The 27,338-nt window shown below is 33.7% G+C and overlaps 1 protein-coding gene across 2 annotated transcripts; it reads right to left on the reverse strand.

Annotated features, from left to right (window-relative positions):
- Nucleotides 1-775: 775 nt before the first annotated feature.
- LOC149786942 (dihydrolipoyllysine-residue acetyltransferase component of pyruvate dehydrogenase complex, mitochondrial-like) lies at nt 776-26,521 on the reverse strand. 2 transcript variants are annotated; one of them, XM_089977472.1, is made up of 8 exons: nt 22,214-26,521; nt 20,544-20,671; nt 19,323-19,473; nt 13,549-13,629; nt 7,202-7,282; nt 5,937-6,011; nt 4,193-4,257; nt 776-3,079 (listed from the first exon to the last, which is right to left on the reverse strand). In XM_089977472.1, exons 6-8 carry the CDS (start codon nt 5,979-5,981, stop codon nt 2,974-2,976), a joined length of 216 nt encoding a protein of 71 aa, XP_089833598.1. In that variant the 5' UTR covers nt 5,982-6,011; nt 7,202-7,282; nt 13,549-13,629; nt 19,323-19,473; nt 20,544-20,671; nt 22,214-26,521; the 3' UTR covers nt 776-2,973. The 2 variants fall into 2 exon arrangements, with proteins under 2 accessions (XP_089833598.1, XP_089833599.1); XM_089977473.1 differs by lacking the exon at nt 7,202-7,282.
- Between the last annotated feature and the right edge of the window lie 817 nt (nt 26,522-27,338).

Below are 27,338 nucleotides of genomic sequence, written 5' to 3' on the forward strand. Positions count from 1 at the left end.
TGGTGAGCGCCACCTGTACAAGGCTTTCATTGTGGTAAGGGATATTGTTGGGTTGTTAATCATTGTATAAGGCTTTCATTGTGGTAAGGTATATTGTTGGGTTGTTAATCACTGTACAAGGCTTTGATTGTGGTAAGGGATATTGTTGGGTCGTAAGGGATATTGTTGAGTTGTTAATCATCGTACAAGGCTTTGATTGTGGTAAGGGATATTGTTGGGTTGTTAATCATTGTATAAGGCTTTCATTGTGGTAAGGGATATTGTTGGGTTGTTAATCATTGTATAAGGCTTTCATTGTGGTAAGGGATATTGTTGGTTTGTTAATCATTGTACAAGGCGTTCATTGTGGTAAGGGATATTGTTGGGTTGACAAATTAATGGTTTTATGAGGCTTAATTAATTACAAGGTTTTCAGTGTGGATAAGGATATTGAAATGGCGGTGAAATTGGTTTTGGTAAGGGACTTCAAAGATTTATGCATGGCTGCAATTTAGTACGGAAAAGATGGTTTTATCTTTTAACCAGTGTGAGAAAGTATTATATGGTGCTCCATGGAAAGGAAGTTTCTCCCACATCTTGACCTTTGAAATGTGTGTGTCATGAATGTGATGATTTTAAGGAAATGTCAGGAATATGTGAATTACCTCTGCTTGGTATAGGGCTAACTCTAATGGCAAAGATCTGTCATAACTGGGTGTGGGGCAATTTACTTACCAATGTGGCAATGGATTTTTGCTGCTTTTACACGAGCATTAAATTTTACAGCAAACAGTGATAGATGACAACTGTTTATATGGAATACAATCCAAGACTAAAATATATAACATTTATAAATGTACACCATGGCATTATAGTATACTGTATTTTCTATGTAGTTACATGTTTCTGAATAACACATTTTAAGATTAGTAGCTACCATATACACTCACTTGTAAGTCACTTCCAACTGCAAACAAAATAGACATTGATCTGCAATGACATTATGTGCCTGCAGATCTGGGTTTATGTTGTTTGCTGTACTGATTACTCTTAACTGCATACACCCAGTTCTGGCACATTATGTGACAGCAGATCAGAGTCTATAATGTTTTCAGTTGGACTGGACTTGTACTGAGTATGTACTATACATTACGTTCCTTTGCAATAAGCGATCAGATTGACCAACTGCACCCTGATATATCAAACAACCAAAGCTACTTCTATAAACCACACTTAACAAAATGTTAATTTCTCCAAATCATTGTGGAATATTATATGCAGCAAAAATAGCATGTATGTATGTATGTATGCATGTACGTACATATGTATGTATGTATGTATGGCACATCAGCACAATCCTGACTATATGGTGCAGGCTAAATTCAAGTCTTCCAGAAGACTTCTAAAACATATAGGCAAAAGAGCATAAATATTATTGCAAATAGACTCAAACATTTTTGTCTTAATTTGAGATTATGGTTAGTTTATTTTCTGCATGTCGTTTCAAAGTTAACTGCTATGCAAGCCTGATGGAATTAACCATATCTGTGTACATTGTGATTATGGGTCTGTTTATTTACATGAGTTTATCTATGCCAACCCATAGCACTATTCCAACAAAAGTAAAATACATCCCACTTACAAAACATTCGCAATGCCAATTTTCGTATTTACAGAAAGCTTCTTTTCACAACAAGGATTATGTTCATGCCAATCCAGTAATACTACTATAAACTCAAATATCAACTTTGAGAAAATTCTTCCCCGATAGTCAAAATTAGCTTCAAAAATCAAATCCATTACTAACAGAATTTGTCTCAATTGCAGCATTCATCAAAGAATGGAAAAAGCTGCTAACATCAATCTACAACAATAATTTTCTTGTTAATTGCAACTACTTATGATCTGTCTTTCATTACCTTTTAACTTTGCAACTGATGACCAGTAAAACAGAACAAAAAGAATCTTATATGTGGACTTGTATATTATTTTTACCTGTATACTAATTGTTATGATCTTTTAAAGACATCCAACTCTTTCTCAGAAGTAGCTGAAATTATTTTTTATGTCCTATAGGTTATGTAGCCATGGTGGTTCAGTGGTTAGTGTGCCTGACTCACAACTGATAGGGTGCAGGTTCAAATCCCTCCGATGGACCAGACTTGGTCAGCTACCCTGGTGTGTCCTTGAGCAAGGCACTTTATTCCCATTGCCTTGGCACTAAATAACCTACTTTTATTTCTGTGCCATAAAGCTCCCAACCAAAATAAAACCAAACCTATTGGTCACACACAGAATAATACTGGTGTAAAAAACAAAAATTAAAACAGTTGTATTATCTCTTTTCTTGTTTGTTTTTATATCTAACACCTTGTTGCTAATCACTGCATGAATTGCTTTGCAGAGAGAATCTCACCTACCCCTTTATTTTGGCTAGTGATTATATAAAGGGTTCTTTTATCATTATGACAGGTGTAATTTCATTACAAAACTATTAAGTGCATTCTACAAAGAAAAGTTAGAGACAGAATCCAACATCATACATTTGAAGAAAAAACCTATATTAAAGGTCAAATATGGATTGCAACAATTTGTTAATTTTGTGATATTTTATATAAGCATCAGATATTTTGATATCTGGTTTGGCATGGAAAGATTGAAAATATAAAGGTTAAACAAAAGCCTAGTTGTGATTAAAACTGATATCACTATAATACTGGGACGAGACAAAACAATGATCCTTTTTGCAATAGCTTGTTTGCCAAGATAATCTTCCATTACAAAACAATGTGCATCCATACAATTTTCCAAGGCATAACTGACAGAGATTACACCAGGCTAAACTGTCTGACGTTTGCTGTAGAACACAATGACTTTGGATTAAACTGTGCTTTAAGATGTTTTATTTTTAATAGCATATCTGATATTTACAAATATTTATCTCTTGGTTCCTAAAGGACACATTCCATCAAAAACTCGACTGGTGTAACCACATTACAATAAACTTTTTAATTCTGCTAGCCACTTTGCTCTGGCCACCCCATCCACCACTCTGTGATCACAACTGAGGGTGACAGACATCACTGTAGCTTGTCTGTATCTGAAAAATGAAAACAAATATGGAAACTGAATATGCATTTCTTTTATCAGTTTAAGTAGTTTTCACTACAACCGTCTATTTGTTATTTCTTACTTAGCATCGATATATGTCAGAAACTTTTTCTTTTAAAACTGTCCACATGCACTAATGTTATAACATAATAGCACAATTATGGTAAAAGCTTAACTGATGGTGTTCACAAGATACAATGTAATTCTGTGTATAAATCTCATTATTTTCCTTATCATACACTGTTGCACCTTTCTCACACTGGAGTTCAAAAGGGTGCAAGTAAACATCAGTAACTTGTCATACAAGGTATGCAGATATAACATGTCTGTATCATTTGCTACTTGTACTCTGTGTCATGTCTTTCAGGCATACCCACTAAATAATCAAAACACTTGATTTTAACATGTGGTTAATTCTGAAAGCTTCTCACTGATCAAGACCATTTTGTTCTTTGAAAGAATAGAAAGCAAGACAATTGTTAAGAATGAAAGAATGTCTAACGTTTTCATGCTGAATACTTGTCATTGAAGGTAAGTATGTCAGGAGTCTGACAGAAATCCAAGTACTGCGTTAACTGGGAAAAAATGAATTCAGATTAATGATGACAACCACGGGAACTTTGCCTCAACATCTGCTACCAGTAATGGGAACACTTCTTTAACCAATCATGCTTAAAGAATACACAAACTAAATAAGCACAATACTTACATTCACAATAAAAAGGTTGTCCAAATATAAAAAAATATGTTTTATTTCGTTAGCAATTGCATGGCAATGTAAAATAAAACACTGATGATTGGGTATACAATATTATTCCAATTCCAATGTATCAATACTGTACAAGTTCCTACACCACAGGCTTCTTAATGCAAGAGTAGAAAGGAATGAAATAATAAACTCATCACCATGATCAGAATTCCAGCCCACAAGCTTTGGTTGCATGTGTCAACCTTCTAGGCAAATCGGCTGTGGACCCTCATTGGAACACATAATGTACACATGGATAAACAAAGCCAATCTTACAAACCATCTGCAATGCGACATATAGCAAGGAAAATGGATTGTCACTCCCATAAAACTAAATGTATCCAGTAATCTTACCCCTTATCACTTGATTCATCCACCACTAGCTGCTTCTCCGCTGATCCCACAGCAAGAATACAGGCCTGAAATTATACTCATGAGAATATAATCTGGAATCTTACTGATGAAAAGATTTTATCCGTTCAAGTATTCTCTCTCTCTCTCTCTCTCTTTGGCTCATGTTCTCAAAGCTGAAAATCAAATAAAATGTTGTTCAATAAATACATATTATAGGTTGTTGTTTAATGGATACATATCCTGAGCTGTTTCTAAAACATACACATTCTGGGCTGTTGTTTAATAGATGCATATTCTGGGCTGCCATTTTATGCACACTTTCTTGGCTGTCATAATGGAATAATTTCAACCATCATGTTCAAAATCAAACTAAAATGCAACTTTGCTTCATAATTTGTACTCAGAATATTTCACTGCCATAATCTTTTGATCCCTGGGTCAACTGAGCCTAAGTTTTTCATCTTCATGGAGCAATATACGACAAGCAAAGAAGGTAAAGTTTAAAGGGTAACTTATTCCAATTAGTTTACTTTTTATAAAAACTTTCTAATCTACATCATGCATAAAAAAATGCAAGCAACTAAAGTTCAGAATGATTTTCTTTTAAAGTAATCAACAAGGCAGAATAAGAAAAATCAAAGGTTGTCAAGTTTCAACATATATTACAATGAACCTCACAACTCGTACTCATTGTGTATTAGTACTTGAAAAGATGGACTGGTTCCATCAACTGTTCCCTGCTCTTTTCAATTTGCTCTGCAGAGACATTATCAAAAGAACTAGAAAATCACTGTAAGCAGAGGATATGCATTAAGGGGCCATAACTCTTATAGAGAATTATGTGGAAAGCTGAAAATCCAGCTCATGTAAGGTGTCATCAATGTAGTATGTATCGAAACTTCGGCTTAAATACAACATTCCTTAGCAAATTTTGAAAGATATGAAAGTTATTTAGGGGTCATAACTCTTCCAATGTGGAACACTTGAAATTTAAATCACTAGGGTTTATCAAAATAAAGCTGTATGCCAATTATTTTGTTGAAATCCAGCTAAGCTTAGGAAAGATGGCTGGAGATCATGCTCACTCAAGGTTTCATCAATCTGAAGCTACATGCCAAATCTGGTTAAAATCAACAGTGAGATTATCCGACCGAAAACAAACACGTCAGCAGGATGAGCAACCAGGGGTCAATAATTCTTATAAAGAATAACATTTATCAAACAGAAGCTGACAAAATGAACGGCACATCGTGAGCTATCAGACAATCCATGCATCAAATTGCATTAAAACTTTGAATGGTTTCTAAGTTATGAAAGAATATGGAGAAGCATTTCTGCAATTGTTCTTCCACAAAGATTTAATGAAGTACCTTCTATTGGTAAAAGTGATCATTTAATCATTTTACCAGACCTTCTGTTGGTAACGGTGATTATTTAATCATTTTACCAGACCTTCTATTGGTAAAAGTGATCATTTAATCATTTTACCAGACCTTCTGTTGGTAAAAGTGATCATATAATCATTTTACCAGACCTTCTGTTGGTAACAGTGATTATTTAATCATTTTACCTGACCCATATATGGTAAAGCTTTCATGCAGTGATGTGAAAGTATGATTGAATGAGGGGGTGTTCTTTATACAAAGGTCTCACTATATCTATTCCACCAATTACTAAAACTATGCAAACGGTGTATAATATAAACCCTACTACTACCAATATACCATTGGGCACATTCACATACCTTTGGTGGGTTGATAACAGCTGAGAATGATTTGATTCCATACATTCCTAGGTTAGATATTGTAAATGTGCCCCCCTGAAAAGAAAAGACGGATCAATGTATTAAAATAACATTGCAATAACAAAAGAACACTATGAAATGTAATATAACAGATTTTTGCTGAATGTAACTTTCAACAACTACATGATGATTCACACATTACTTGAGATAAGACTGGTAAATGGTCCTTTGGAATTTCAAGCATGAGAGAACCCAGTGGTTGATCAGAACTGACTAAAATGACAACTTATATTTTGCTGCAATTCAGTATTCATCAATAAACCATGAATATTTTATACTTCATACTGGTACGAGGCCAAACAAAACTACCTGGATCAATTTAGAAAACAAAGTATTCATGTACACACTTATTCTGTACATTCATGTATTCATGTACACCAATGACTACCACAACCTTATTCTGTACATTAATGAATTCATGTACAACACTCTAATTACCCCAACCTTATTCTGTACATTAATGCATTCATGTGCACCACTGACTACCACAATCATATTCGTACACTAGTTCTTCTTGTTCAGAACCTACAAATACATATGCAGAATTGCCAGCTAGTAAAACAAAATCAATAAAGATACCGAATTGAGAGATGCATTTTGACAAGAACCCCAAGCTGGTCACAGACTACTCACCATGCTTAAATCAACAAATTAAATAAAATATATCAGCAACAAGCCAAGTAATCTATTTTAAAGGATGCTGATAAATTTAAGTGAACTTGGATAAAGTCATTTTAATGATCTTATATCTCTTGCATGGACAACAAATATTTCTGATCAGACTGCATGACCTTTATAATCCATGTTGCTGGGATGCTATCACATAAATATGTTAAAAACCTTCAAGCAGACATTTAGATGCTGCTCAAAGATTTTTCTATTTTAGTTGTGGTGGCAATATTGTATGCCTAGGTGTGCTAAAAATGAACACACAAAATCAGAATTTGTATATATGTATCTATGCTATCTTTCAAATGTAACATCTTACATACATTAAAAAGTTTGGACAAGATGCTGATGATAAATGTGTATATTCTTATAACCACAATGACATGCATGACAACATATTGATATGGATAAACCAATGAAAAGCAACTATCAAATAATATGTTTACACTCTAATATGGACTGCTGAAAATGGTAATGTTAAAAGAGATCTGTATCCCATCTTTTGTAATTACATCTACTCTTTGCAGACATACTACCTAAAATTCATGTGGAAGACAATTTTCTTCTCTTGCCTTTTCAGCTAGTGTCATAACATCATAATTGGTTGATAAAAGGCCCTGAAATGTAAACTAATTATGGTTTAAATGCTTGCTATTTCCAAGTAGGTATGTCAGCTAGTGTCACAACATCATAATTTATCAATGAAAGGCCCTGGACTTTAAAAGAATTATGGTGTAACTGTGAGCTGTATTGATGACATTTACCTTCACAAATTCAGCCTTTCAATACAGCAAAAGAACTGATCTCCATATTCTTATCACTATCAACCACTATGAAATTTAAAAGAATTAATGGTGTAACTGCTTGCTATTTTCAAGTAAGTCTGTCTCTGAGTGCTAGTAGCAGGACTCTTTAAATGTCTATGAATTTTGCTATATTCCTTGTAACAGTACATAATGTCTATGATCAAAGTCTTATTGTTTTGTTTGTACCAATACATAACGTCTGTGTATCTAGCAAAATTCATTGTAACAATACATAACGTCTGTGGATCTAGCAATATTCATTGTAACAATACATAATGTCAATGACCAAAGTCTTATTGTTTTGTTTGTACCAATACATACCATCTGTGTATCTAGCAATATTCATTATAACAATACATAATGTATGTGGATCTAACAATTTTCCTTGTAACAATACATAATGTCAAATGTTGTTTCTTATGCATTATTAGAAATCAGATCAGCTCCATTTTCATCCAGCTGCAACAACATATAAGAAGTCTTCCGGTGAAAATCCTATGATATTATAACTTTTCTGTTTGGGAGGAGCAGCTAATACATGATTTTCAATATGGCTGCCACGTTAGCCCTGCTGGACGTCATATCTACACCTTTTCCAGCTGTGAGCAACCATACATGATAAAACGTCTTTTAACAAAATCACATGTTGATATTATCATTGATTCAGAAGAGTAGCAATATCAAGCTTTTCAGGATGGACACTACTGTGGCCATATTAGACATCAGACTGACACCATTTTCATTTAGGACTAACAAGACGATGGAATGAATGTGTGTGTAAAGTTTCATGGCAATTCTACAAGTAGTTTAAGAGAAGTAATGATAAGAAACTAGTGCTAGCGGACGGATGAATGAAACATGACAGATAAAAGATCATCCCATAAGCTTTACATGTTTAAGCACAGTTGAGATAAAAACCTACAAGTGCTGAATGTTGACACAGTCATATTGTTGACCAAAAGAGTTGCAAAACAGTAAGGAGTGTCAATATCTTAGTGTTAATCAATTTTGTTGTCAATGAAGAATATGTTTTAAAAAAAGGAAATTCATGATTACTTAAAGAAATGAATAATTACTCAAAGAAATGAATAATTACTCAAAGAAATGGATAACTGCTCAAAGAAATGCATAACTGCTCAAAGAAATGGATAATTACTCAAAGAAATGCATGATTACTTAAAGAAATGGATAATTACTCAAAGAAATGGATAACTGCTCAAAAATATATAACTGCACAGAGAAATGGAGGATTACTTGAAGAAATGCATAATTACTAAACAAAAGGCATGATTGAAGCAATATAGATGCTTTATTCATAAATCAAGAAAGAGTTCTAATTGCAGCCATGAAAGCTTTACTGGCAGCACAATGTGACAGTTCCAAATTATGTGATACTATAAAAAAATATATCCATATTGAGAATTTATTATGGGAGGAATATTTTACAAATGTATTTCCTTGAAGAAAAAGACTTATAAGTTACAAGATTATGTTAATGTTCTAATGATGACCGTACAAAATAATTCTTTATATTTCTGTATTTCATTAAAGTTCATAAAAAAGGTTCTGAATCTGTACTAATAGATAATGAGTAGACACATGTGTTGCTTTGGTAATGATACATGCAAACTCAGTGGTAACTTGTACTCTTTTTCTCTGCTGTGTATAATTCATCTTTGCTGCTACCTTCATTAAAATGCCTTCTCTGAGTCAGAATACATTAACACAAGAATAACATCTTTCAAGACAGTCTTCCCATGCAGTGGTTTTTAGTCCAGGCCTGACCTTTTAAGGCAGTCTTCCCATGCTGTGGTCTTTAATCCAGGCCTGATCTTTCAAGACAGTCTTCCCATACAGTGGTCTTTATCCTGGTCTGATCTTTCAAGACAGACTCCCATGCAGTGGTCTTTAATCCAGTCGTGATCTTTCAAGACTGTCTTCCCATGCAGTGTTCTTTAATCCAGGCCTGACCTTTTAAGGCAGTATTCCCATGCTGTGGTCTTTAATCCAGGCCTGATCTTTCAAGGCAGTCTTCCCATACAGTGGTCTTTAATCCAAGCCTGATCTTTCAAGGCAGTCTTCCCATGCAGTGGTCTTTAATCCAAGCCTGATCTTTCAAGGCAATCTTCCCATACAGTGGTCTTTAATCCAGGCCTGACCTTTCAAGACAGTCTTCCCATGCAGTTGTCATCAAAGTTAGATTCTAATGACTTCATTTTCAGGGAACTCCTTATGACACAAGAAATTAAGTCACAGTGACACAGATTAACTGCCACAAGTTCATCTCAAGATGCAACCAAACTGCAAGTTTGGTTTCATTGAGAGATACAAGGGCCCACAAAAACTGGTTTTATTTAGTGGTCTGAAATATAGGCTTATCACAAAGCTGAGAGATGAATATACACTAAAACAGATGCACAATTTATATCTTATATATACACTGCAAGTTTGGTTTCAATAAGTATATTGATACATGGGGTCATCAATCACCCACATGAAAACTTGTTTTTAAGTGTATTGAAATATAGGCTTATCAGACTGACAAAGCAGACCGACGAATGTACACAAAAACAGATGAACAATGTAAATTCTATATACACCTCCATTTATTGAAGTGGCCACAAAACTTAAAATACCCAACCAGGACAGTACTATTTTACTATAATGTATGTCATGGCTGGAGTATGGTCACTTCTCAAGTATGATAATATGGTAACTTATCAAGTATAAGACTATGGTCACTTATCAGTTATCAGGCTGGTCACTTTCAGATAAGAGATTATGGTCACTTATCAGTTATCAGACTGGTTACTTTCAGACAAGAGATTATGGTCATTTATCAGGTATAAAACTATGGTCACTTATCAGTTATCAGACTAGTCACTTTCAGATAAGAGATTATGGTCATTTATCAGGTATGAGACTATGGTCACTTATCAGTTGTCAGACTGGGCACTTTCAGATAAGAGATTATGGTCATTTATCAGGTATGAGACTATGACAATTCATACATAACCTTTGATAGGACAGGTATGTGGTCCTTTGAGATTTAAAATGAATATCCCATATGTGGATAGAGTTGGAAATTTATCAGGATTGACAAAATGACAACTTCTCTTTTGCTGCAATTCCTTATTCAACAATAAAACTTAAGTACCTTAAACTTCATAATTCACGGATCGACTAAGAAAACATTCATGCATTTATGTATAGCATTATGACTACCTCAATCATATTCCTTACATTAATGTATTCATGTGCACTACTTGGACTACCACCATATTATTCTGTACATTAATGTATTCATGTACACTACTTGGACTACCACAACCTAATTCTGTACATTAATGTATTCATGTGCACTACTTGGACTACCACCATATTATTCTGTACATTAAGGTATTCATGTGCACTACATGGACTACCACCATATTATCCTGTGCATTAATGTATTCATGTGCACTAATTGGACTACCACCATATTATTCTGTACATTAAGGTATTCATGTGCACTACATGGACTATAAACCATATTATCCTGTACATTAATGTATTCATGTGCACTACTTGGACTACCACCATATTATTCTGTACATTAATGTATTCATGTGCACTACTTGGACTACCACAAACTTATTCTGTACATTAATGTATTCATGTGCACTACTTGGACTACCACCATATTATTCTGTACATTAATGTATTCACGTGCACTACATGGACTACCACCATATTATTCTGTACATTAAGGTATTCATGTGCACTACTTGGACTACCACAATCTTATTCTGTACATTAATGTATTCATGTGCACTACTTGGACTACCACCATATTATTCTGTACATTAATGAATTCATGTGCACTACTTGGACTACCACAACCTAATTCTGTACATTAATGTATTCATGTGCACTACTTGGACTACCACCATATTATTCTGTACATCAATGTGTTCATGTGCATTACTTGGACTACCACAATCTTATTCTGCACATTAATGTATTCATGTGCACTACTTGGACTACCACCATATTATTCTGTACATTAATGTGTTCATGTGCATTACTTGGACTACCACAATTTTATTCTGTACATTAATGTATTCATGTGCACTACTTGGACTACCACCATATTATTCTGTACATTAATGTGTTCATGTGTGTTACTTGGACTACCACAATTTTATTCTGCACATTAATGTATTCATGTGCACTACTTGGACTACCACCATATTATTCTGTACATTAATGTATTCACGTGCACTACATGGACTACCACAATCTTATTCTGTGCAATAATGTATTCATGTGCACTACTTGGACTACCACCATATTATTCTGTACATTAATGTATTCATGTGCACTACATGGACTACTACCATATTATTCTGTACATTAATGTATTCATGTGTACTACTTGGACTACCACAATCTTATTTTGCACATTAATGTATTCATGTGCACTACTTGGACTACCACAATCTTATTCTGTACATTAATGTATTCATGTGCACTACTTGGACTACCACAAACTTATTCTGTACATTAATGTGTTCATGTGCATTACTTGGACTACCACAATCTTATTCTGTACATTAATGTATTCATGTGCACTACTTGGACTACCACCATATTATTCTGTACATTAATGTGTTCATGTGCGTTACTTGGACTACCACAATTTTATTCTGTACATTAATGTATTCATGTGCACTACTTGGACTACCACCATATTATTCTGTACATTAATGTATTCACATGCACTACATGGACTACCACAATCTTATTCTGTACATTAATGTATTCATGTGCACTACTTGGACTACCACCAGATTATTCTGTACATTAATGTATTCATGTGCACTACTTGAACTACCACAATCTTATTCTGTACATTAATGTATTCATGTACGCTACTTTGACTACCACAGCCTATTTCTGTACATTAATGTATTCATGTGCACTACTTGGACTACCACCAGATTATTCTGTACATTAATATATTCATGTACACTACTTGGACTACCACAACCTAATTCTGTACATTAATGTATTCATGTACACTACTTTGACTACCACAACCTATTTCTGTACATTAATGTATTCATGTGCACTACTTGGACTACCACAATCTTATTCTGTACATTAATGTATTCATGTGCACTACTTGGACTACCACCAGATTATTCTGTACATTAATATATTCATGTACACTACTTGGACTACCACAACCTAATTCTGTACATTAATGTATTCATGTACACTACTTTGACTACCACAACCTATTTCTGTACATTAATGTATTCATGTTCACTACTTGGACTACCACAACTGAATTCTGTATATTAATGCATTCATTTATACCACTTTGTCTGCCATAATCTTAATCTTTACATCACAGCCTATTCTGCACAGAAGTTCTTTTTGTTCAGGACCTACAATTCATATACAGAATTTCCTGCAAGTACAAAATATCAACAAACATTAAATGAGAGATGCATTTGAACAAGAACCCCAAGCAGGTCATAGATTGCTCACCAGGCTTAAATCAGCTAATGAGGCAGAATGTATAAGCAGGTAATCTGTATTACAGGATGCTGTCTAATTTGATTAAATTTTGTTGGGTTTTCTTGGGGGGGGGGGGGGGCTTTTGATATAAAGTCATTTTAACGATTTTATATTTCTTGCATGAACTGCCATATTTTAGATAGAGAGGGATCATTTGCATAAACTTGAAAACCCAGGTTGCTGAGATCCTATCAATGTATTTTTAGTTGTCATGGGAAAAGTGTATGACCAGGTGTTTTGAAATGAACATGAACTTGGAATTTATCTAGATTATCTTTCAGATGTAAGAAGTTACATTCATTAAATTGCTCTCACAAGATGCTGATGATAAATACATTATATTTTCTGATCATCACATAGACATGACAACATACTGATAGAAAACAAACAATAAAATAGCAATCAAATAACATGTCTATACTCTAGTACAGACTGATGACAAGGGTAGCATTGGAAAAGAAATGTATCTGACCCTTTTAATTTATATTTATTTCTTTCAGACATGCTACCTGAAATTCATGTGGAAGAAGTTTCCCCTCTCTTGCCTTTTCAGCTAGTGTCACAACATCATACTTGATCGATGAAAGACCCTGAAATTTAATTGAACTATGGTGCAACTGATATTTTCAAGTAATTTCAATGTGGTGCTATCTATTAATGACATTTACCTTCAAAAACTCTAAAGTCTTTCAATACATCAAAAGAATTGGTCTACATATTCTTATCACTATCAATCACTATGATGCTCTAAACTTACAATCAAGTTCTCACACCTATACAATTATGACTCAGAGTGCTTCAGGTGGGAATCCTTAAATATCTATGAATATAGCTATATTATGTGGAACAACATATAATGTCAATGAATCTAGCTATATTATTTGTAACAAGACATAATGTAAATGAATCAAGCCTTACTCTCTCTACGAATGCATAATGTCTATGGATCGAACTATATTCATTGCAACAATATATGGTCTCAGATTTTGGCTGTTATCTAATATTTTAAATCAGATTGCCATCATTTTCTTTAAGCACAAACTAGATTTAAGAAGTCTTCTGGTGACAACACTATGTTGAAAGAGCGGTCCGCCTCTTGATTGCTCCCCCCCCCACCACCACCCAACCAGCAGCCACCCCCATTTGATGGCCAGAGACTCTTGGCACCAATAAGGTTCTTTTTAAAAGTACCCCTCAAGAACAGCCACAACTCTAACACAACAAATGGCTGGCATATAAGTGCACAAATGTTAAATATACCCATCACAAGTGGCTACATTTCATTTTAATGTGTCCAGAACCACTATTTAATCCGTATGGTAAGGCAAGTCATTGGATTATCTCTACCGATGTATGTTTCCCAATGGCAGGTTTTTGCTACTGGAAAAATTGTTGGCTAAAGTACATGTACCACTAAGATTAATTTTATATTATTATCCAATATTTACAAGAAATGGGCTCAACAAAGTTTTGATAGAGTTTTGGGCTTCGCACATCTGTTGAGTTCTTCTATTTGATGATTACAACTGGACATTAATTATCAAGATCATAACATGGTCAACATTGGCTAAACTTACATTTTGTGGATTAACACACACAGAGAAATTAACCCTCAACAAATGGGTATGAGATAAAGAAGAAAAAAATCACATGAGAGGTACATGTATCACTTTCTTAATAAGCATGACATTTCATTCACTCTACAAAACTTTCATCTGCATCATTAAATTGCAGTACTGTACAATTAGCCGCACATAAATTAATCATTACAAGACTCAAACATGTAAAGAGAGACTTGTTAGTTTAGATGAAAAGTGAATGTTATTTGAATCAACATCGGGTGTGAGGGCTGGGGATGGTGAGCATGTGGTTGTCAAACAAATTTACCTTGGTAAGACTCAAATGAACAACATCATAACAGATAAGGAGAAAATTCAGTAGCAGTGAGAAAATGGAATAAAAGGAAAATTATCAAACTTCCAAGCAATATATGTACCAAAATTTGCCAAACTTTAAATGAAGCTTTTGAATGGTTTTGTAGTGTGTATATGAACACCCCACTCCCATTTCATGCTTCAGTAAGGAATATGAACTATTACTGTAATGTATGTTCACTTGAAGTCTATTTGGATAGAAATAACCTTTCAACACTTAATGTTACTTTTAAATGAAGTTGTTAAATGCTTTGAAGTTTTATGGAACTTTCTTACTACATACACTACAGATACGTTTCACAAAACTTTGGTCCTCTTCTGGAAAGGCCACCAATGTTGTAAGGCCACTTTCCCTGTGCATAACGGATGGCTATACAAAATAGAGACTACTGTATACTTTGAGCATCAGCTATAACATAATTTCTAAGATGCCTGCCATGGTAGCCATACTGGACATCACATCTGCACCATAACAATTTAAAATCAACTAAACGTCATAAAAAGTCTTTAAGTGAAAATCCCATGTTAATATGATCATCCGTTCAAGATGGACACTATGGAGGCCATATTAGACATCGAACTGACATTTTCATTTAAGACCAAAAATACAATGGGATGAATGTGTATGTAAAGTTTCATGGCAATCCTCTAAATAAATGAAACTACAGTTGCTTCCCAGGTATGACAAAAGAAAATGTATTTATTTAAGACATGTTTACTTCAGTAGCATTGTGTCAATTAAAAATGATCTACCTATTTATCACTATAGACAACTGGAATTATCAAACTAGCTGGAATGGCCACTGCAACTTTTACTTCTACTGTTAGACCTAATACAAAAATAGTGATGATGGAGTTTTCTTCTGCTAAAATTCTACACAATAATGAATTCCTATTACACATATGAATATTTTCCAAACTTTGAGGTTACATATCTTTATTCCAAGGATAGTCGGTGTGTGTGTGTGTGAGTGTGTGATTTGGATTTTTAATGTAGCTTTAACAATTGTTCAGTCTTATCGCTACGATGTCTGCTGTGTGACAGGTTATAGTGATGTCTAGCACTGGGGCATCATGCCGCATATATATGGCATGATATTCCATCCAGTCACATTATCCTGACACCAGGCCGACCAGTCCTAACCCTAACCTCTTAATGCTGAGCGCCAAGCGAGTCAGGTGTTAGTACCATTTTTGTAAGTCTTTGGTATGACTCAGCCGGGGATAGAACCCACAACCTCCCACGTCCGAGCCGGACGCTCTAACCACTAGGCCACCGGAGCAGTTATATTCCAAGGATAGGAGTTACATCTAGATAATGAATGTCAAAATCATTTGCTATGGCAGGATGGATTTTGATATAAATATACTTCACTCGAGCCATATGAGTCATGAACTATGATAATCATCCAAATTTGACACTAATAAGAGAACTGGTCTGCAAGCCAGACTAATCAGTCTGAAGGGACATATGTTTGACACCCCTGATGTACATCATGCAAATAGTAAACTTAGGTAATGTCTCTATTATATTGTAATAACAGGATCCCCAAGTACGCAGAAAACCACTCAACTGGCTGATATTTGCTTGTTAAAAGTTTTATCTATATCATGTAAATAGTAAATTTATGTCAAGTCTCTCTTTAAAATGTAATAATAAGAGGTCCAAGAAGGCCTAAGACCACTCCCCTGACTGACATCTGCCTCACAGCAAATGAACAAGAAGTTGGTGAAGAATGATTTTGAATTTTTTTGCTGCTGGTTGTATATGTTATGAAAAGAACTGTTTCAATGGTTCTCTACTTATTTTCTCTTCATCCATAATTTGTTATTCAATACTGAAAGGCCACTGTGCAAAAAGAAGCTTAGAGTATGCCAGAATACATTCTCCAATTTGTTCAAATTCAGCTGGATAGTTTTTGAGAAGTCAATTAAATGTCTCACTAATTTTAAAAATGGTGGCTATATCTGATGCATCATTTCTATGAACGGAAAGTTCAACATGCATGGATGCTTCCTATTAAACTTGATATGATTTGTATTGCAGTCATTTTGGAGAAGCAATGATAACATTTCTGATACTGGATTTGTATCATTTGTACAGACTTGAAATGTCTTTCTGTCAAACTTAGTCAAATATTATTCAACAGTTTTAGAAATAAATACTTTCAAGGTTTGTCTAATTTTAGTATTGGCAATCACAGCTTAAGGCATGTGGATAACATGCTTATATATCTGGTCATATTCTGTTGATCAGTTTTGAAAAATCAGTTCAAGGTTTTTCTCTTTAAAGTAATGGCGACCATATTTTATGTCATAGCTGCATCTTGTGTAACATTATAAAGGCCTTCGAGTTACTAAAATATAAATTAAGATTGGTTCACTTTTTTTCAACAGATTTGGAAAAGGGAGTAATTCCCAGTTTACTTTTTATTCTCTCCATTTTTTTGAATGATAGCTGTATCTAATGGCAGTTCTGACTGATTTTGTATCAGTCTGAAACATCTTCATGACAGAATGCTTTTTGTCAAATATCATATTCTGTTAAGTAGTTTTTTAAATGTGATTTCAAGGTTTCTCCATTTTTTATAATAGCTGTCATATTTAATGGTGGATCTGCATCATTTGTTAAAATTTGACAGCGGTCAATAAAAAGATGATTCCAGTCCAATTTGATCAAATTTTGTTCAGTGGCTTTTGCTATGTCATTAGAGGGGCCCGAGTGGTTAAGTGGTCTAAAGCGCTCTTCGTTACGGATCACTGCCATCGCACCTCTGTCTGCGGCGGTTCGAGTCTAAGATTCAGCCAATGTGAGCATGTGAGAAAGCTTGCCAGTAGCTTCTGGTGGGTCGGTGGTTCTTTCTGGGGTTTTCCCGGGTTCTTCCTCCACCATTGGCTGCCATGTATAGCCTATCGTGTGCTGAAAAATGGCATTAAACCCCACAACAACAACAAAAGCTATGTCATTAAAAGGTTGTTTATATTTAGTAATGGTCAGTATTTACTATTATTTGTAAAATTTAAAAGACTGCCTTGACAGATTGTGTTTTCTGATATTTGTATCAATTTCTGTTCAATGGTTATTGAGAAATCGTTAAATGGCTTTTATTGTTCATAGTAATGGCAGCTATATTAGATTGCGGATAGGCATCATTTTTATAATGTGGCTTAGTGACTTTTAAAAGAAAGTTTAAATAACAAATGCTGACATACATTTCTTTGGAGGTAACAGAGAGTAGTTCCCAATGTTAATGTGATAGGGTAAATATTTTTGAAGAAATATAATTTATATTCTTTTTTTTAAAATTCCTTTTCATAGATGAAAATGCATACTCATGCATCTTAGTCCATCTTGTCATATAAGAATGCTTAATATGTACATACACTGACATGTGCCATAAATATTGGAATTCAAAGAATGTACTCTTATAATATATTACCTTTAGAAGCTATGTCGTTAAGATTACTTGCATGTTTCACCTCTCTGTGAAGGACCTTTATCCATAGAGGACAAGACTTTGCAATCTTTTTTTAATTTAATTTTTCTTTAAAGACATGCACAACAATTTCAAAATTGGCGAAATATGTAAGAAAAGATTAACTATTGTTATTATTTATTAACTTGAATACTCTTCAATTGTTTTCACAAGTCACTTGTCAATAGCTGTTGATACCGCTTCTTTCAACTTGAATGAAACTGTTTACCGGAAGGCATGTGATAACTGCTGTGAGGTAAAAAAAATGTGTGTTTCCTAATGCATTGGTTTTAAACTCTTAGGGAAGGTAGTTTTCTTCTATAAAATATTATATATATATATATATATATATATATATATATATATATATATATATATATATATAGTACTAAACACTTCAATTACTAATTTGTCAGTATCTATACCCACTAGTTTACAATATCAAAGAAATCCGGTAATCTATAGCTGCACCTGTCATGTACTGTGTTACCTTCTGACATCATACTGCCAATAACAACTGGTAAAAAATTTACAATATGTGAATAAATTTACCAGGAACAGACAGAAATATATTTTTTATGTCTTTCATGGCATGCTATATTCGAGGAAGAATTCCCTAATATTAATGTGGTCAGGCAATGCATTTGGTGACAAAAGGTAATGTGCCATTGGTCGTGTATTATGTTGGTCAGTAAGACTTATACAATGCAATCAATTAGGTTTTGGAGGAGATATATATATACCCATATAGAGACAGATGAACAAACCTAAAGAAAATAGACAATCTGAATTGGCATAAGAATGACAGAGGGATTATACCAGAGTAATAAACTGAGAAATAAAGGAGAACGTTTCGTGTCTCTTCAAACTTACGTTGGTACGTACTGTCTAATGAATTCAACAATCCATGACGAACTGGCTTCTGGTACCTTTCTATTGGCAAGGGCTGATGCTTTGATGACAAAATCATTCACTGACAACTTCTGATTTCTTGGATAACATCTAATTAAATTCCTTCCTTAGCCTGAGGATGAAAGAGAAAACAAAGATGAACGTACACAAACTGTAGAACAAAAAGCATGAGGTAAACATCACTACAGCTGCTAACATTTTGTCATTATCCATTACATAGTTTTATCCTTTGAGAAAATTTTCTCAATATATGAGATTTCTCAAAGGCAACAATTGTCATATTTGATCCTGCATTATGTTAATTTCACCAGACTGAGTGTAAGTTTTACCATTTTCAGGGATGAAAACAGCCTCCCAAAAAAGCCCGTACATTTTCCATGCATTTCCAGGGCACATGTAAAGTGAGGAATTTCACAAGTAACTGAAGACATGCACAACAATTTCAAAATTGGCGAAATATGTAAGAAAAGATTAACTATTGTTATTATTTATTAACTTGAATACTCTTCAATTGTTTTCACAAGTCACTTGTCAATAGCTGTTGATACCGCTTCTTTCAACTTGAATGAAACTGTTTTCCGGAAGGCATGTGATAACTGCTGTGAGGTAAAAAAAATGTGTGTTTCCTAATGCATTGGTTTTAAACTCTTAGGGAAGGTAGTTTTCTTCTATAAAATATTATATATATATATATATATATATATATATATATATATATATATATATATATATATATAGTACTAAACACTTCAATTACTAAGCTATTGTACAACTTAACAAGTCACATGTGTCACATATGCACGCTGGGAGTGCTCACCAGTTATCATGTACTTTTGAGAGAGTGACGTATGCAAGGTGAGTTGTTTGCATTTAAAACATGTACAATTGAGAGAATGTTGGCATCCCTCTATGCTATTTTAATGTAATATGGCTGACATTTCTTTGGATAGTGTACGTTTGGAAATTGTACATGATCTAAGCATGCTGGTAACTAAAATGACTGCTCCCTTGAGTTAAAAACATCAGAATGAATTAGTCTAAAGTACACTATCCACAGAAGCTATTAAATAGAAAAAATGAATTTTGCCAGACTAGAAAATACCAGCTTCTGAAAATGCATTTAATGAATTACAAAATATATAAAATGTAAAAAAAGTTATCAGCTCTTTTTATACAATTTACCTCTAAGTTCAGGACGTGAAAATGATCAAGTAGCGCTAACACTTTTTTGAAAGGTGCACATCTGGAGTAAGGCCAAGCTGAATACCCAACAACCCATATGACACCCATCAATCATACATCAAAATACACTGTAAAAGGAATGAAAGGTTCTTTGAACTATACCCAAGATATACAAGGTCTTTTTAAATAGCCAGTATAACAAATGAGGAAAGACAGGGAAATTCTTTGTCTTTACAATTCTAACCCAATGCAAAATAGGAGACTGTAAAGCACCACCATTTACTCATTTTTAATTAAATATAAATTTTTCTTTTAAAATTTAACACTACTTTTCTTTAACCCAAGTCTAATCAATCCTGGTTATTGAATGCTCTGCACTTTAGCTGTCACGAAACTTCCAGACCAAAATTATGTATCACTATAGACTTTTACAATGGTAGCCAAGTAATAAACTTGGGTCAAAATAAGAGCATGTAACCGGTATTGATAAACGTTATGACGAGAATGAGTATCCAGTTACTGCAATCGTATGTAGTATTTATGTGATAAATGAGCACACATCTGATCACGTAATGCGATTGCGTGATAGTGTGATAAAGTATTATGGAGCATTTTATAAACGTTCCTGATTGACTGAATATCGAGTGAAAATTATTCAGCAACAGGACCAGCATGTTTATCGCTACGGTGCAAAACTCTCAGATTTTGCTTGTTGGAGTATGTACTCAAAATGCCCTATCACTGATAAGATTTTTATTTTATTGATATGAAACTGACCAAATATATCTTATAATAAAATTCTAAAACAGCAATTGTTATTTACTAAATTGTGATTTCAGATCAATGTATATTATGTACAAAACACTGTAATGAACATGCACTATTGGTTTTAAGAGTAACATACAATTTCAACTTGGTATGACTCATGATTATGCTATTTCATGCAAAAATGTTAGGGGGCGTGTGATAAAAAGGCAAAGAAAGTCTTCAGAAGTACATGGAACATAGAAAAGGTGAATTTGTTCTTGAAGCTGAATGTTCACAGCACATTTATATATAACCATATGTAAAAAATATGCAACTTTAAGCATGAAATAACATGAGGTCAAGAATTTTCAAAAATTGCCAAAGACCAATATTAAAAATGGTGGAAGGTACATGTGTTTGAATGTTTCCTGTGAATTTATTTGAAAAGATATCATAAAGATGGGTTGATTTTTTTAAAATCTGCACACTTAATTTATGCAGAAAACATTCCATTTTAATATATTCTATAATTACAAAAAAATAAATAAATGACAAAAGAACAAATAAAACTAAACATGAACATTTTAATTTTAATGCCAGTGTCTCTAGATAAGAATCGTACCTAGAACAGATGACCTGACATTGATAATATCTCAGTGATCAAAATCACATACATATTATCAATACGTATAGTATCACCGAGTCAGTAAGTGACTCCCGTCGAGTCTCTAACCTCAAAAATATATTACACAACAAACGTTGTACAAATATTTTGTAATAAGTTTGGTATAACAAATGACAGTACGTCTGTATAATCCGATTCCTTGCTATAACTGTCTGTCTTTTCATACAATCAAGTTTTCGTGTGTTTTTTGAACCCAAATTATGTGGTATTGTTGTCATTGTTTACATTTTGTACGTACCCATGTGCCGGGAAGAGTTACCGTTCTTGCACGCTGGGGTGACCTTTGAAAAAGAAGTAATTCGTGGGTTTTCCGCAAATATTCGCACACATTTTACCATTATTCTCGTAAAAAGAATCCAAAGTATTTAAAAATACGCGTAGGTGAGCGTATATGTTCGTTGGTGTAGTTTTTCAGCGTTTTGAAAAATTGGGTTTTCGTTTTTTTTCGCAGAAGAAGTTGTAGAAATGGCCCAATGTCATATACGCTAAATATAGACATTTGACCTTTCAACCATAATACCTTCGGATGTAATAATATCGGCTTTTTACATATTAAAGCGGAGAAAGTACCGGGTGTAATGAGGTTGACGTTTTGAGAAAACGTTAATCTTGATCGCCAGTGCCCTCTAGCGGCGTTCCCTGTTGCTAATTAGAGACATATCATTTATGAATGAATGTGATAAACACCGACGTTGTTGCGTTACTGAGCAGATGAAACTCAACACACAAGCCTGTTTGCCTGAATTGAAGTTTTTAGCAAAATGCACAATCAGATTCTATCACGGTTAAGTTTTCCAAGCCATCACCGACATTGTTACATATAATCTCCCCCGAGAATAATCAAAACACCTATGACATCTATGTAACTCCGCAGTATGCACGGATCCGGAAACTCATCCACGACAACGACAGCGCCAATATGCTAATGATATTTAACGGACGCACGCATTAATAACATCTATGGCACTCTGGCGCATGGATCAAAGTCGTTTCCAACACTTCTTTGCATATACATTGGCGATCCCGAACTTATATATCCATGTGTTATTCGCGTTGACATACACACCTGGTCGAGAAAAGCAAATGACAATGAGATCTAAAGAGAAAAGAGAATGGCGTTTACGGACTCACGATGATGATCATGTCATGATTAACATCAAATATAGGAAAATTTCACCATGGAGTAAACGTTTGTTATTGAACCACCCACCGGTCATTTTTTGTGTGGCCAGCTTTCATGCAGCAAGTCAACTCTATAATTATAATATCACTATAAAGAGTATCATCTCATATATGATTTGCATATCTTTGTTACATACACATTTTTGCAGAGACAATGCCCAGAATTATTTGCTCATGACTTATGCGATTCCAGTCTGATTTGTGGGACATTTTATGTGATAAAAATTGTCAATCCGACTAAAACGAGATCTCTGACAACCAAAAGCAGACAGACACCGGCATATTTTGTGGACTTAAAGATATATTACAAATATAACATATATGAATGGGAACAACATAGTTCGTTATATATCGGTCTAAAGATAATACTCCCTAGCAGATGATTTGCTTCGCTAAATATAATTGGACCTGGTATTTCCATGGTCACCAGACAATGAAACCGCATTTTTGCCTGCTACATCTACTTATTAAGAGTAAGTCCATATTGTAATCCCATTGAAACACTTTCAAGGTGTAACTTAAAATTTTTACTTTCGTTTATCATAGAAATGGCCAAATATTTGATGATCTAGTTGCACCCATTACATGTATTTTCCTTTTACATTATTTTTTATTTGTTGTCATTAGTGTCATTAGAAAAATAATAAACTTCTTGTTATGCATATTTAATATATTTTGTGTGTTTGACCTTTGTCCCTGATTGAAGGTGATCGTGCCTGCTTAATATGCAAGAACAACGCGCTGAATGTAATACTAACTTCTCACTGAACAAATGAAAAAAAGTTATAAATAAATGCAGTAAGTCATTTACTTTGGACCAATGAGAGGACAGTATTCCAATCAGTAGAGTACCTCTTGCATATTAAGTTGGTGGTTTGACTAAACTTTGCCATTATTCATAGATCCAGAGACATCATTATATAACATAAGTGAAAATTCCCAACACTCGTATTTTTATGGATTTTTGCTATTATCTAGCTACGATAATCCATGGTGGGTGGGGGGACTTGGGTAGCCATTTGGACATTTTTATATTAAATAATAATCGGTTTTTAGAACATTATAATAGGTTTAAGAAACAACAACAGCAATGCATTAAATACGCTGCAATATGTGTGCATCGTAACCGACAAATTTAACATATAGGCCTAGTGCTAACTGGCTATTACAACTATGTATCTTTGATATTATGAACACTGTAGATGGATCCCAAGGAAAGGGTAAACATACAGTTACGAAGAACTAGATTACTATAGGTTACTTGGTATAAGTTCAGTTTTAATGTTTTTGTCCAGCACGTTTTTCTCTTTCAATCCAGATTTTTTTTATTTATTTTGTCCCCTAGATTACTATAGGTTACTTGGTACAAGTTCAGTTTTGATGTTTTTGTCTGGCACGTTTTTCTCTCTCAATCCAGATTTGTTATTTATTTTGTCCCTTATGCATGAGAGGGAAGAGGGGAATGGAAATAAGAAAGGATTCCGATGAAATGGTGTGCATTTTAATTTCATTTAGAAAACAGGGACTATTAATACTTTTTATCGTTATTTTCATATGCCAGTTTTGATTAATGAATGAGTAGAAATTCACCATTCATCTATAGGCATGCATTTGCATGACTGTTTATATATATGAATTATTGTGCCATGGGTGGATCACAATTTGATACACCAATACTATTGGTATATCAATTTACTTTATACCAACACTTTAAATGTCATGTTATTTTTAATGTATGCGGCATATATATATATATATACTAACTATATATATGCAATGCTTTCCAAATGTATTCCAGTTTTCCATTCAATTTCCTAAATGTAAACTATTTGGGCAAAAATACCTGTTCCCCTTGTATAGACTCCATGAAAACGTTGTCCATTTCTTCTGTCATTTTTCCCAATTTCACGTCATTTCAATATGTCTTAATATTTTCCTCCTGGATTTTTTTGATTTATAAAGTGGTTGATATTGTGCCCTTACACTTTCTAACACTTCATTTTTTGCTGCTGATTACTCTTTACCCTTCTCTTACTCTATGTTATTTTCCTTTCCCCTTCGTATTTCTTTCCTCTTGCATAGTCCCTCTGTTTTCTCGTAAATGTCACCATATTTCCCTGCCCTAGGTGTTCTACCTTGAAATTCTTCCAGTTATATGTTTCTCAGTTCTTGCGCTGCCTTACGCCTAATGCCATTCTCTATCATACTTGTATCTAACACTTCATTAAATTCATAGTTGTTATTGTTTCTTCCCTCATCTTACAATACTGTTATCTTTTTTATTTTCCTTTTTAGATTGTCCCATGCTCTCATTATCTTTATTTTGTTCGTTTCTCATTAATCTCCTGAGTTCTATTTTTGTCATTTCTAGGTATTCAGAATCTTTCAATATACATGTATTGTTATTAATTTTCCATAATACCCGGTTCCATTTCTCTATTCCATCCATTTCTGTTTAAAGTTCTATTATATTATAGTCCATTATTTTGTTTTCGTTTATAACATTGTCATGGACGTGTTTTTGTCCTATTTAGCCAATTCAGAGAACAAAGAAAGCAACTAATGCCCAAGCACTTTACGAGACCAAACGTACCAAAGTTTACAGAAATATTAGGTTTTCAGAAACTTGATATTTTAAAAAATCTTTTTAAAATGATTGATATCATTTTATCAAAATTTCATTAATTTCATCTCTTCTCGATGTGTTTATTTTTCTTTTTTATTTCTTTCTTTATTTTTAATTTTTTGCAGGAAGATAAAATTACTATATGTTCATCATGCTCAAGTAACGAGGTTGCTAGATATGAATTTGTGTTCTATATTTAGGAACTTACACCCTGTCTTCACGAATATACTAATATCTATGTACATGTAACTAAGTTTCAACATGATCTTATTCTACTGACGTAATGACTGTAATAATGTAACAATGATGTCAATCTGATTTAAGTTGCATTTACTGTGAGAAATAATATATTGTCCATGGCTGATGTACACACATTCAAAGTTAGATACTATTATATTTTCCGCATTTGTTGCATATTGTAACCTGAGTGTAATAAAGAATTTGTTGCTGTCGCTGTCATTGTCAATTATTCACGCTTTATTGTTGAATGGCCCTTTTATGACCTATAGCTGTTACCCACATAGTTGCCGCAATATCTTTCAAATGAGTTGTAACAGCTTCACCGCTCGTTGCAAGCTTTCATAAAAAATTATTGTAAATGCTTTACAAACACAAAAGTAGTTCAATCAATGAGAGTTATACTATCATTCGCTCAAAAACAATATTGTGTGAACGCTGGATTCTTTGATACCATATCAAAGTAGTTAACATATCATCTTATTGTGGGAATGAGTTGCGTTTAGAATCATGTCGTTTCTATTTAATTCTTACAGTGTAATGTTTACTTCATTCCTTGGTCTTATCATGTTTCTCCTTGTTTTACACAATTCGAATGCTGATTGACTAGTGGCATACTTGTTTGTAAGGACATGTAATGCTTGATATAGATACTGCGACAGAAAATGTTTCCAATTCACTCATGGAATATTTTGTTATATTTACTCAAGCAAATGTACATTGTGATTTTGCTATATATTTTTAAAGGCAAACACCCTCGATTTGCAGGGCACGATTTGTTTCATTTTCAAACTTATACAGTAATTTAGCAGAGTGAGTGTTCACAAAATTAAAATATAATACAAATATCAGTTTTTGAACCGTGTCTCTTGTCAAATTAATAATTGTTTTGAACAAAAATTAATTTTTAATTTCGATAATATATTTCTTGTGTGCATGGATTCAATGAGTATTGATTGATATTCAATTGGAACTTCATACATTTGGACAAGTAATAGAAATGTTAGAACGTTTTGGGATTTTATTTAAATTACTGTTCTTTTTAAATGTTTACTTTTTATTCTAGGGAAATAAATTATTGATTGAATGTTACAAATCTTATTGGTCTTCGCTCTTTTCTGATACTTTGTTTAACACCATAGAATCAACACATCATCAAAAACAAAGAAAGATTGTAACATTACTCACCCAAGAAAAGAAACCATAACTTATCTTAGATTCACGATTACAATACACACACAGACACGTTTAAATATATATGCACGAGAGATATAACACCTTAGTGTGAAGACACAACCATTGAATACATATCAAATTT

The sequence above is a fragment of the Sinohyriopsis cumingii genome, chromosome 12 (assembly GCF_028554795.1).
Source record: "Sinohyriopsis cumingii isolate HCF-2022 chromosome 12, ASM2855479v2, whole genome shotgun sequence".
Classification (NCBI taxonomy): domain Eukaryota; kingdom Metazoa; phylum Mollusca; class Bivalvia; order Unionida; family Unionidae; genus Sinohyriopsis; species Sinohyriopsis cumingii.

Excerpts from the sequence above, each read along its gene's own strand:
- LOC149786942 (XM_089977473.1), bottom strand. The coding sequence starts at position 5,981 with ATGTATGGAATCAAATCATTCTCAGCTGTTATCAACCCACCAAAG. Across the intron at positions 4,258-5,936 it reads CTGTTATCAACCCACCAAAG|GCCTGTATTCTTGCTGTGGG; the intron begins GTATGTGAATGT and ends GTATAATTTCAG. Across the intron at positions 3,080-4,192 it reads GATGAATCAAGTGATAAGGG|ATACAGACAAGCTACAGTGA; the intron begins GTAAGATTACTG and ends TTCATTTTTCAG.